Raw genomic sequence first — 13,002 nt, forward strand, 5'->3', positions numbered from 1 at the left:
AATTTTTTCCATGGAAAATATTTTTCAATTTTTGAAAATATGCCTAATTTTCCTTATTTTTAAGGAAAATATTTTTCTTGAGTAGATGTAATTTTTATTTTCCACAAAAAATAGAAAATATTTTATTTTCTAAGTCATACGAAATGCCCACCACACAAATTGATCTCAACGACGTCGTATCTGAACTGCTGAAACCGAATGAATCTTTGGGTATTTGTTGAATTTCTTGCGAAAAAAGACACCAAAGGCTCATAAATCTGAAACGAAATTCATTGGATAAACAGCAAACATTTCTCGATTCAAACTCAGCATGACTAAGCAGCAAGCAAATTGGTCTCCTTATGACAACAATGGAGGGTATGCAAAACCCTAGTTCTATGTACATAAATTTAATAAATTTTATACATATGTATATTTGATCCATGTTCTGTATCGTGTATATGCAGGACGTGTGTCGCTATTGCAGGAGCTGATTACTGTGTTATTGCGGCTGACACTCGAATGTCCTCTGGCTACAATATTCTCACTCGCGACTACTCCAAAATTATTCAGCTGTAATTTCCTTAATTTTCTTTTATTTTACTTGGGATTTCTGGTTTATTGTTATGCGCTCGGTTTGAATGTTGTTTTGTGAGAAGTTAAAAATAAGTGTTCAGGGGTTGCTTTATCAGATGTCGATTTATGTTATAAGTGACTTGTTATTAGGAAAACAACTACGTTTGTAGTTTGTGTAGAAAATTAAAAACTAAAGCTTGTGATTGTATTCCTACAGAAAATTACTGAATACTGATTTTTCGTTTTCCAATTTGGTGTAACATATCAGTTTTGTTCAGTTGAATTTATGTTCTTTTGGAGGGAACAATTTTGTTGAGTGTTTTCATTCCGAGAAGATAAATTTAGCTGCTGACGGAGTATTCCAAAATAAAGATTCTTTTTGGAAATGATTGAATAAAGACCTTGAGAGGATAAATGTTTATCTGTACTATTGAAAAGGTGTATTCTGTACAATGTACACTTTGCATTTAATCTATCTCAATCTATAAAATACCATCCTTTAGGTTTTTGTTATTTAGTACTTTTTAGTAACTGATAATAGGAAACATATTTTTCATTTGTCCCTATTTGTAATCTCCTTTCTGCTATTCTGACAGATGGGAGTTATAATAGAATTTTTCAATCATAAGAATCTTCTAGAAATGAGCTGCTAAGATACCTGCTAATTTATGTTTTCCAGGTCTTAAAGATGACTGCAGGGTGCATGTACCATGATTGTTTTGTATAAGTAAATAGCCCTCCTTTGTGTTGATTCCACTAATTGGCATGTTGATAAATAGTTAAAGTTGTTGGAACTCGTTTACTCCATTGTTATTCTAGGATCACTAGTGAAAGTTACTTTGGTTTTTTGTATCAGGATAACTTTGCCATCACTATTTTATTTGTCACTCTTTGATTCTCATTTATGCATTCCACTATTTATGATTCTCTTGGTTGCTTTGGAGCTTTCTTTTATATAATATAATTCTTGTTTCTTTAATCATATAGTGCAGATAAATCCGTGATGGCTTCGTCAGGGTTTCAGGCTGATGTGAGAGCTCTGCAGAAGGTCTTGGCATCAAGGCATTTGGTAAGTTCTTTAGGCCATTTAAGTAGTGTTTGTAGTGCACCTGTTGAATTTATTCTTCTAACAAACATATCTGTGCATCGTGTGATATCATACAGATTTCATCACTGAGTTGTTCATACTTGATCTCTCTGGCTAAACAACAAATGTCATTGTAAAGTTTGAAGCTAAAGGTGTCAAATCACATGGATCAATTTGTTGATCAATAATGAATTATTTGCTGAGAAATGCCCCATTTAACTATTATATCAATTTTTGATAATTCTGATTCCCAACTCAAGCAGCTCAGGCTCAATGTGGTCATCATATGCACTCGTTAAGATCCTAGAAGTATTAGTCATTTCTCTTGCAGATTGATGTATTTATTTTGTACATTTTAGGTGGTTCCCAGTCTCAGTTAAATGTGTAGAGTTTTCTAGTCATTTCTCTTGCAGATTGATTTATTTATTTTGTACATTTTAGATGGTTCACAGTCTCAGTTAAATGGGTAGAGTTTTAAAATGGATGTCTTCTTCATAAGCATGGAAATTCAGCTGTTATACTGCAGATTTTCTTTCATATGCAATCGAAGAGATTTTGACACTATTCTAATATTTCTTGATATATCTACAGGGATTCATTACTACTTTCTGATTATTTTCCACGTTGCTTGTCATCCTTTGGTTTGGAAGGGTGCACTTTGTGCATGCTATAACAAAACTATGAACAACTGTATAGGACTTGAGTTAAAGTTTCAGATTTTATAAACTTTACATTTTCCCAGGCTTCCATGCATTTCTAGTTTTATTTATTTGGTTAGCTGGCATTTTAGTACAATAGCAAGCTCATTGTCTAGTATCTACTTGGTTAAAAAATAAAAATTAATGACGTGCATAGAAGACCAACTGGCCTTGTCTTTCTTTATATATGTAACCTCTCTACAATTCTTTCATGCTTTGATGGTGCTATTTCTGTTGGGTAGATTAAGAACAGTGGAAAATGGCTATCTTCATTTATTATTATTATTATTTTTTGGAAGTTACGTGGGATCTAATATCATATTATTATAACAAGCAAATGAGCTGCCCCGCAATGGCTCAGCTGCTCTCTAATACCCTGTATTACAAGCGTTTCTTCCCATATTATGCTTTCAATGTGTTGGGTGGCCTTGACAATGAAGGTAAGAGTGAAAATTTTTGGTTCTTTTTCATGATTTTTATTAATACCATGTATGCACATTTTATTTTATTTTCTTTTGGAAATCCTGAAGGGAAGGGTTGTGTCTTCACATACGATGCTGTTGGATCATATGAGAGAGTTGGATACAGCTCCCAAGGTTCTGGTTCTACACTCATCACACCCTTTTTGGACAATCAACTCAAGTCTCCAAGTCCTCTTCTGTTACCTGCCAAGGTTTGATTTTGACCTCAACCTGTGTCAGTTGTCTGGATTTCTTATTTTCAAGATGGCCAAGTGAAATCCTATGGATTCTGCAGGATGCAGTTACTCCACTTTCAGAAGCAGAAGCCATCGATTTGGTTAAAACTTGTTTTGCATCTGCAACAGAAAGGGACATATACACTGTAAGTGTTTTTTTCTCTTAAGTTCTGTTGATTGCTTGGCAAGAATATAGAATTCTAAAGTTAATGGGTTCCCCTTTATAGTGACCCTTGCCTTCTGGCTTATATCTATCTTTGATTAGGTGACACTTATTTGGATACAAGTAATTTAGGGAGCTCTCTCTTTATTTAATTGCATAACGATTGCTGTTATGCTGACAAACATCTTCTGATACTAATTTCTTGATGTTCACACGTCATTATATGCTACTGCTTTTTTTCCTGTCTTTTTGCTGCACTTCACAGGAGAGTTGTCTTTCATACTATATTCTATAGTAATTAACAAGTTGCCTTATAAAACATGGAGCTCATTTTTAGAAACTATCATTTCTGGATGAAACTAGACTAACTTGGACAAGAAGAAAAGCTGGGGGCTAATTTTTTGAATTTTAAAATAAAGAAATCTCCGTAGGATAAATATGAACCACAATTTGTTGTACTGCATTGACATATAAACCCTATAAATAGGCATTGGGTCATCAAGTGTAAACCAGCAAAACAAAGGCACTATAAACACAATAAGGAAATGGAAAAATCCGATTGTACAGAAAAATCATCTACAGGAACTTTACAGACACTCACATGGGGGTGGACCCCATGTGAATTAAAATATTTCAAAAAATAATCCACCCACCCCTTCATGTGTGTATCCTGTACCGTTTCTGTAGAGGATATAGCTTTGTTATAAAGAAATAGCTTTCTTATATCTACGATCTATCAATCACTTGCCCATCTTGTCTCAATCTTTCTGTCAAATACTTTTTCATACAACATCATTCGTCCTACTAAGTCTACAAAAGATATTTTATACAACATTTTACAAAATCACTTAATAATTTTTAATCTTTGCACTACTGGATGTCCTGGATCCTGGGATAGAGCATGGCCAATATGCGAATTCCAATTATACATCTGTTTGGGAAATTTTAAAATTATTTAAGTGGTTAAATTTCATTTCAGTTATAGGTCCTGTTTAACCCACATTATTTCAAAAAATATTTTTTTAAACAGTAATTTGACATCATTTCAACCACACTTTTTTCAATAAAATAATATTACACGCAAATTTAAAAGTTTTCCTTATTTTTTAACCACACATTTCCTATCAAAACACTATTCAAAAATGCATTTTTATGAAAATAATGTGGCTCAAACAGGGGCGTATATTCCAATTTGAATGGGCCCACAAGTACTATTCACTTATCCATCACTCTTTTTTATCTATTTTAAATTAAATTATTTATAAGTTATTCCCAAATGGAAGCTAAGCATTATACAAACATCATTGGTATGGAGCATCTATCCCTAGCATGCCGATGAACAAATAAACCCTTGAATAAATTCTCAAAATACTCAGCAACAGAATCCTTTCTTAAGTTCTTCGCACTATTACATTTTGCTTAACAATTATAAATCAGTGAAACTTAATTTAAAATCAAAATCCAATCTAGACAAAGATTTCCAAATAGAAGAAAGACTTAGCAATACCAACTAGAATTTCTCGCTTTTATAATTCCCAACTTAACTTAATCTAGCCTAAGAGAATGCCTGCAACGAGAAAAATAATTCTTCATCCTCGAACATTCTGGTAAAGCTAGCAATCGACGTCACAAGAGCCCTCTAGCCACTGACTACGCTGATGATTCCTTTGGCTATGTCCATGGGGAGATCAACAAGGTGGGAGATTTCCACTTGGTGTTAAATCAGTTTGGCCGCCCCCTATCATTTACATCATGTTGCATAATATCCAGGCGGGGATGAAATCATATGAGATCTAACTTTTTGGTTTTTTGTTGAGCTTTCTTTTACTACCTATTGTTGTTCAGGATGAGTTCTTTAATTTTTTATTGTCATTGGGGATCTGTGGCCTAATAAAAAAATAGCCAGCAAGCTAGCTGGACCTAGTAACAAAAAAATAGATGTACAATTTTTATGCGCTGGAAATGAAAAACAAATAACAAAATATAAGTAACAGGGTATTCCCTCAGTCCAGGCAGGAAGTCTACAATGTCGGTGAACTCTCACAAGGCAACCTAATCTCTCGCTGGTGCCAACTACGAAGTAAATAACATATAAACTTGAGGGTCATTGTTCCTCAAAATTCAGAAATCTGTACTTTTACAAGCTGAACGTGTATTACAGTCCTTAAAGTAGATTTCAACTTCAATTCATTGTTGCTGATAATTTTATAGACATTCTAATATTCCCACTGGATGATGAATTTTGGGTAAGCTCCCCAACAACCTGCCACTGCCAATCAGTATAAATTCAATTGATTTTGATATTTTTATGGCCAAATAACAAGGCCCGCACATGTACGTGGACCCCAACACATAATCTTAGATATTTGACTTGGAACTCTGCTGGAACACAAGAAGTCTTCAAATACTTTGTTGGAAATATATTCATTGGGAGTTTGCGAAACTAAAAAACTCAAAAGTATTCCTCGCATACAAGTCTGCTATAGCTTTGTTTTAAATGCTTGTCCAGAAGCTTAGATCCATATACTCGGGATTCAAGTACATGCAGGATAACTAGTCTGGCTGCACATGCCTATGTTTACTTTTCTAGTCCAAAATAGTCAGTGAATATACAAATTATCACTATGAACATGCAGAAGCCATCAAAATTCTTCAGCATGGTCAATATTTAACTCTCATTCTCTGCCTCTCTGTCTTGGACCCCCCCCCCCCCCCCCCCCCAAAAAAAAAAAAAAAAAAAAAAAAAAANNNNCCCCCAACCCAACAAAAAAAAAAAAAAAGGCATACAAACTCTATATATATAGTTCTTGAGTTAGAACCAGATATTTTAGAAGTGTATTGAAATACAAAATCAATTTTCTGGCTGTTGTGTTTTCTTATTTTCCAACTTTCAAGCAGAAATCTAAATGTAGCATTATGATTTCCACTTTATATATGTTATTTACAACTAGTCAAAGTTGAACGTGCATTGTACGTTATTCTAAAATACTTTATACTAAGTGATGTAAAATAATATTTTGGTACCAATTTGTTGTCAGATTTGACGAATCTCGGATGAATTAAAGAAAATAAAATTTAGCTCAGAAATTTAGGAGAATAAAATTATACTCAAATTTTAATCTCAAAACTCAATTTATATGATTCAAATTTTTTGTAATGATGAAATACCATAAATGAACAATCTTTTTATATTACATTTGATACATTAAAATTAATTTTTAATAAATAAATTTAAACATCCATTAAAATTTCTAGATACATGAATATGACTAAATTCATCTCTGGGGGTGTTTGAGCCACATTATTTTGGTAATAATGCATTTTTGAATAGTGTGTTGATGAGAAATGTTTGGTTAAAAAATAAAGAAAAGTTTTTGATTTGCGTGTAATATTATTATTTTATTGAAGAATGTGGTTAAAATGATGTCAAATCACTATTTAAGAATGTATTTTTTTTCAATAATGTGGTTCAAACAGATTCCTAATAACTCTGGATTCATGTAATTTAAAATTCATGAAGTGAAAATTTATTTAATCTAGGTTAATGTGAATGTAATTAATTGTGAACTAATAAACACAAATTTCATAAATGAGAATAATTATGTAGTATTTATTAGATATAGATAAACGAGAATTAAGGTATTATTGAAGTAATTGAACTGTAGGAGAGTTATAATCGTCCAAAAAATGATTCTCCTTCGATGTGATATTTTAATATATTATAGATTAACTAATAGCAAAGAAAAATCATACGGCTTGCTATGATCCTTTGGTTCATCAGCAAATCATTTATAGGTATACTGAAGCATTTTTATGCTGTATGTGTATATAAAATAGAATTTATGCACTCAGTCCAGAAATCAATGGGCACTACCAGTTTGCCATCTCTGAACTGCAGCTGATAGTTGCTTGTTATACAGCTTCTCTAATTCACTTGCTTCATATGGACCAAGTGGTTGCATTTGTGTTTACCAAAACTGAATGTCATTTTTCCATAATGTTGTAAATTTGTTTAATATCTATATTTCTTTTGGCACTGATACATAATTTATTATATTCTGAGATAGCACTGACACTAATTATTTCCAGTTTGGAGGGGGAAGATGGAGTGGGTGGATGGTGGCGCTTAAATCTTTTTTTTTTTTTTTTTCCTTTTCTTTGATTCAATTTGTTTATTTAGACCTTAAGAATATTCTCAATCTGTTTCTGACCTGTGCATTACAGGGAGACAAGCTGGAGATAGTTGTTTTAAATGCTAGTGGTATACGTCAAGAGTACATGGAACTCAGGAAAGATTAAATCATCTTCTACATTTCTTCGCGGATGCTTTTGCTCAATTCGGATATTGGAATGCTTGGGATGGCAATTGCCAGATAGTTTGTGTTCTTGTGCACAATAATTATTACTTATTTGGGTGGGAGTCTGCTTTCTTTGTGGAAATGTTATGATGACTCGTTACTTGAAAGTTATGGTTCTGTATTTGCATTATGTTTCAGTTTATGTTTAAAGCTTGATCAGGTTTACATGTAGCAACAATCTTGAAGCCTTTAAGCATCTGATCTAGTGAAAACTCGTCTTGAAACTTTTATTGGGTGGAATTTGGTTTGTTTGTTGTTATAACTTATACGGATACTGTTTGAAAAGATGCAAAGATTAGAAAGTGGGCAAGTTGTCATGGTGTGCTTTATAAAATGCTGTTTTTTTTATGCCCATCCCTTGAATCCTAAACGTCAGTACCTCTCTCAGATTGAAGTAAATGGTTTATCTGCTAAGCATATACATGGTTCTACAACTCCATATTCCAGTCGTCTCTTCTTTTTTCTGTGTATTCCGAGCGTGGAGTAGTCTGGTTATGTCGATTTCATCTGTCCCGTGTGAATATTAGCTCAAAAAGTCACTGGAAACCATGCTATAATTACATTTTGTATACTATGAATCTTGGTGGAGATTAATTGATATTAAGAAGGGTTCATTTTGTACCTAAAAGAATTCATGATTTCATCTTTTACTAGTGTATTCACAGATTGAGAATACCACGTGCCAGCAAAAGTTGGGCGTTTGGATGCCATCACTGAAGAAGTTTGAAGGATGCGGAGAAAGAATACTGTTTCAGTCATTTTTTGTTCCAATTTCTCGAAACAGAATAATGTGATAAAGATGAATTTAATTGAAGATAGGAGAGGTCGTTTTTGAAGAGATTAAACATAATAATAATAATAATAATAATAATAATAATAATAATAATAATAATAATAATAATAATAAATATATATGAATTGAAGTGCTTAAAGTTAATAGGGGACACAAAAATTGCATGACGTGCATCAGACTATTCGCACAAATCCATTGACGTGAACTCGGAATGCAACGATGATCTTGTAGTTCTGGGCTGACGTGTATAAGCAATACAGGCCAAAACCCCTATGGGCGCCCATGCTCACCTGGATCAACTCATACTCATTTGGATTCCTAGATCTGTCAATAGTCACGTGAGATTGTTGAATCGATGACCAAGAGTAAGAAGTATTTTTTCATTGCTATGATATTGATGTTCCAGTTAGTCGAAAGTCATAAACATGCAGTTCATGGGCATGTTACAGGACGAAATTGACGCACAAGAACTGGTATGCATAAAAATGACTGCTTCCATGGGCAGCAGTGGATGAGCATCAGTGGATAATATGGAGGGCAATTTTCCTCCATGAGATCGTAGGCGGGTATTTGCAATTCTCCGCTGTTGATATGAAAGAAAACGATTAAGAGACAATTTTGGCATTGGATTGGATGTAGTTTTTCATAATGAAACGTAGTAATGCCCAATGTAACAACCCAAATTTATATATATTCAAGTCGCTACCAAAAAATTTCTTAATAATTTAACTATTTATGAATTTGTGTATGAATAGTTTACAGAAAATTGATTATTAGCCCTTGTTTGAGCCCCATTTTGGTGGGGAAAGAATGAATTTTGAATAGTAGATTGATAGAGAATGTGTGGTTAAAAATTAAGGAAAAATTTTGGGTTTGCGTGTGTTGGGTTTTTGATACCCAATAAATCCCGGGCTATGATGTTAACATGGGTTTTGCGTGTAATATTATTTTATTGAAGAATGTATGATTGAAATGATGTCAAAACACATTTTAAAAATGTATTTTTGTGGAAATAATGGGACTCAAACAGGGGCTTTATACTCCTATTCTTTAATTAATTTATTTATCACCTAACTCGTATACAGCTCAAACTCAGAGCTAATTTGCTTCATTGAACAGTAAATGCGTGAAGATTATCGAGCTCACAATATTTAAAAGTAGGAAACATTATCATAGTTTTGTCAAAATCATAGAAGAAATGGAAGGATAAAAATCGGATTTAATTAAACGGGAAATTACTCATGGCTAGTAAACTTGACATGACCGTGAGAATAGGGCTAGCCATGATTTCTTTGGGTGCCTTGTGTCAATTTCAAATATGAGGTCCTATTGAAAATAAATAAATAAATAAATAAATAAATTATCGCATTTTTACTTGAGCCTTTTTATAAAGAATTTTATAATTATGAAGAATCTAATACAGACATCTAAACCCCCCCCCCCCCCCCCCCCCCCCCCCCCCCAACCAAAAAAAAAAAAAAAAAAAAAACTTGAAGAAGAAAATAACAAAATGTTAAATTTTAACATGCAATACAAATTATAAGTGAAATTTGGCATACAAAATTATAATACAACATCAAAGAGGTCTATTCGTTTCTTTGATCAATTTCTCACTACAATTATTTAAAACAAAATTGAATATGCATTTGAGTGATTTATGTACAAAATTTAAAAATGTTAACTGCGAGATATAGTATAACAAAATAATGAAAATGACGACCAAATACAAATGAGCTTCTAATTTTTTTTCTCATACTAAATTAACTTACAAATAAGAACTATGTACACGGACAAAGAATTAATAAATTCAAAGTAACATCAACAAACATCTAAAAAAACTATTATCATGAGATTAAAACAAAACAATAATAATAATAGCAGCCTATACACTATGTAGTATATGTTTTGAAGATAAGGAAGAAAGAAAGAAATCTATAAAACTATGAATCTTGAACTCTTTTAAACCGTCAAATTGCCAAATGCTCCACAATTGTTTCTTAGCATTTCTTGGATTACAAGAAACGAACGAGTGGGCATTTCGAACGAGGGTTTACTTCGCACGCTCACTTTATGATTCACTTTGTAGTCTCAACACATGAGATAAAGTGAAAAGAATTGGAAGAACTCTCAGAAAGAAATTCTCATAATTCTCTTTGTATTTTGAGTATCTAAAATATAGCTTTATTTTAATTCTTTTATTAATAATTTAACTTAAAAATCAAAACCACCCTAATACTAGGAAGAGGTGGCACCACTTTATTGGAAAATAATATTTTTCTTCCATATCTGCTTATCAGATAACTAAATTTTGACCAATTCAAAATTTATTTAAAATAATTAACTTTTAATTATTTATCCTTATCCATATGTGATTGAATTCAAATACCACATGGACAATCCAAGTTTACAAATAATATTTCAAGTTTATACAAATAATCATTATCATATTGTATAATTTCAAATTACTTTAAATAATCATATTATTTAAAAAAAATTAATCTAATTAAATTAATTCAGAATTCACAACTCTGAATTAATTAATCTAACCCAATTAAAATCATCTCAATGTAATTTTAACGGACCCGACAATATGGACATTATAATTTTAAGCAACAATAATAATGACAATTAATTAACACTTTAATTAATACGTCAAAGATATTAATTCCAAATTATTTCACCAAAATTTTGAAGTTGTACTCTTAAAATTATAAAATAAATTATATTCAAGAGATTTGAACTATCCATTTATATAGTCATTTGATATAGACTTTTCGTAATTTTGTATACCTCTTTAATTATATCTTTCTTCATAAGTCCGATTGATCCTCTAATGAATAATATACTTCATAATCTAATCATAAAATTGAGCGCTCTTATTATTCAAATCTTGAATCAAAACTTATAGGAACAGTCTATTTACTTTTCTACATAGTAATGGATTTCCTTTATTCCATTGTCTGTTGATTCTTGCGTATAGTAGTTATAGTTCAGTGAGTTTAATTTTCTAATATTATGTTCCATCCCATTATCTTTTGTATAAGGTTCTAACATTTGAAAATTTACAGGATAAAATATCATTTAGACAACGCCATTAGACAGATCCCTGACAAAATTACGTCGAACTGTAACTTTGCAAACTTTATTTCAATATTAGAATTGCTCGATGAGGAGCACGCAAACATATTGTGTTGACCCTGCTTATGGACCCTATATTCGTTGTGCGAGTATAATTTTCGGGGCAGTTGTTCGATGCATTGTTATGTCGGTTACTTAGGCCAGTTAATGGAGATGTCCTCTATTTAGATCTTTGGGGAGCAAGGTAGCTACATTCTCTATATTCGAATTTGCTCTCATTACTGATTGAGATGTACGGATGAAGAAGCAGCGAGGGCCCGCATTCCAAGAAACAGGAGGTTGCTGAATGAATATTTTCATGGATAAATGATAGTAACTCTGGCGCAGTTGGGAGAAGCATTTAAGGAATGCGACCAGATGTCTGATAAATTGAAGCTAGGCTTAATGCTTATCCTCAAGATCGTACTCAGGTGTCATCGCAAGAAGACGTAGATTGAGATTTTTCATTTGGAAATTGTTGATGACATTGATACCTCCAACAATTATTCATTGGGACATAGATATTTTACAAATACCTTACGCATCTTCAGGAAGAGGTATTCAATGCCTAAGGGGGTAGGTTTGAGCACAAGTACAATGTATATATTCTGCCATTGACTTTGTAGGTAAATGTTTATCATAATGTATTATTTATTTATTTTTATTAAATTCTATATATAATAATTGTAATTGTTGCAGATATGGGTGTATGAGACTGTCCCCATCTTAGCTGACTGGTATGCGAGGAGAGAGGAGACATGCAGCCCTCGGATACATCATTGGTGAGCACAAGACAAGCTACTTGCCAAACAATTATCAGCTCTGTTAGATTTTGTGTTAGCTATTCTGTGAACAAAAGGGTAAAAGTGTTAATGCTCAAAAGTTTGGGGTCAATTTGTCAATTATTAAAGGATAGGGGTCATGTGCACATGAGTAAAAGATGAGGGACTCAGTTACAATTTTGGTAAAGTGTGCTAGGGTTCGAGCTATGTAGTAGGGCAAGATGTGTCGTAGAAGTTTCGCTAGCTGCTCGCCAAGTGGTCGCTCGAGCGACAAAAACAGAATGGTCGTCGCTCGCTTCTCACCCCCACTTCGCTCGAGCGAAACAGCGTTGCTCACTTGTCGCTCGAGCGACAATGTTACCCATAAAACCCTATTTTCCTTTTTTTGACATTTGAACCCGACCAGAAATACCAAAAAGAGAGATATATAACAAAAATTACATCAATTTGAAAGAGAGCTTTGAAGGTAATGAAATTGAGAACAACTCTCCTATACTTGAACTTTCTCATTCAATCCCATACTTGATTTGATCAATTACATGAAAAAGATCAAATCATCATACATCAAACACCAAAACACCATCTTCTAGTACCTTTGTTGATTATTGGAGATCAAGGAAGGAGATCGGAGTCCCGATCATTAGAGAACAGGCGGTTCTCTTGAATCCACAGGAGATAAACAAAATCAAGACTTGGGAATTGGTGCAACACGCAATCCAGGAGGGCTAGGTGCTGGGAGTTGGTGCAGAATC

At 32.9% G+C, this 13,002-nt stretch overlaps 1 protein-coding gene across 1 annotated transcript; it reads left to right on the forward strand.

The window, feature by feature from the left end:
* Nucleotides 1-191: 191 nt before the first annotated feature.
* Nucleotides 192-7,860, forward strand: LOC111392807 (proteasome subunit beta type-1-like). Its single transcript, XM_023018201.1, has 7 exons — nt 192-357; nt 447-554; nt 1,543-1,628; nt 2,640-2,780; nt 2,871-3,013; nt 3,097-3,183; nt 7,425-7,860. Exons 1-7 carry the CDS (start codon nt 311-313, stop codon nt 7,497-7,499), a joined length of 687 nt encoding a protein of 228 aa, XP_022873969.1. The 5' UTR covers nt 192-310; the 3' UTR covers nt 7,500-7,860.
* Nucleotides 7,861-13,002: the final 5,142 nt, after the last annotated feature.

Source organism: Olea europaea, unplaced genomic scaffold, assembly GCF_002742605.1.
Source record: "Olea europaea var. sylvestris unplaced genomic scaffold, O_europaea_v1 scaffold980, whole genome shotgun sequence".
Taxonomy (NCBI): Eukaryota; Viridiplantae; Streptophyta; class Magnoliopsida; order Lamiales; family Oleaceae; genus Olea; species Olea europaea.

Bases quoted from the DNA above. Each gene is read 5' to 3' on its own strand.
- LOC111392807 (XM_023018201.1), top strand. From the start codon at position 311: ATGACTAAGCAGCAAGCAAATTGGTCTCCTTATGACAACAATGGAGG. The intron at 1,629-2,639 runs GTTCTTTAGGCC...ATTTTTTGGAAG, and splicing joins GGCATCAAGGCATTTGGTAA to TTACGTGGGATCTAATATCA. The intron at 3,184-7,424 runs GTAAGTGTTTTT...TGTGCATTACAG, and splicing joins CAGAAAGGGACATATACACT to GGAGACAAGCTGGAGATAGT.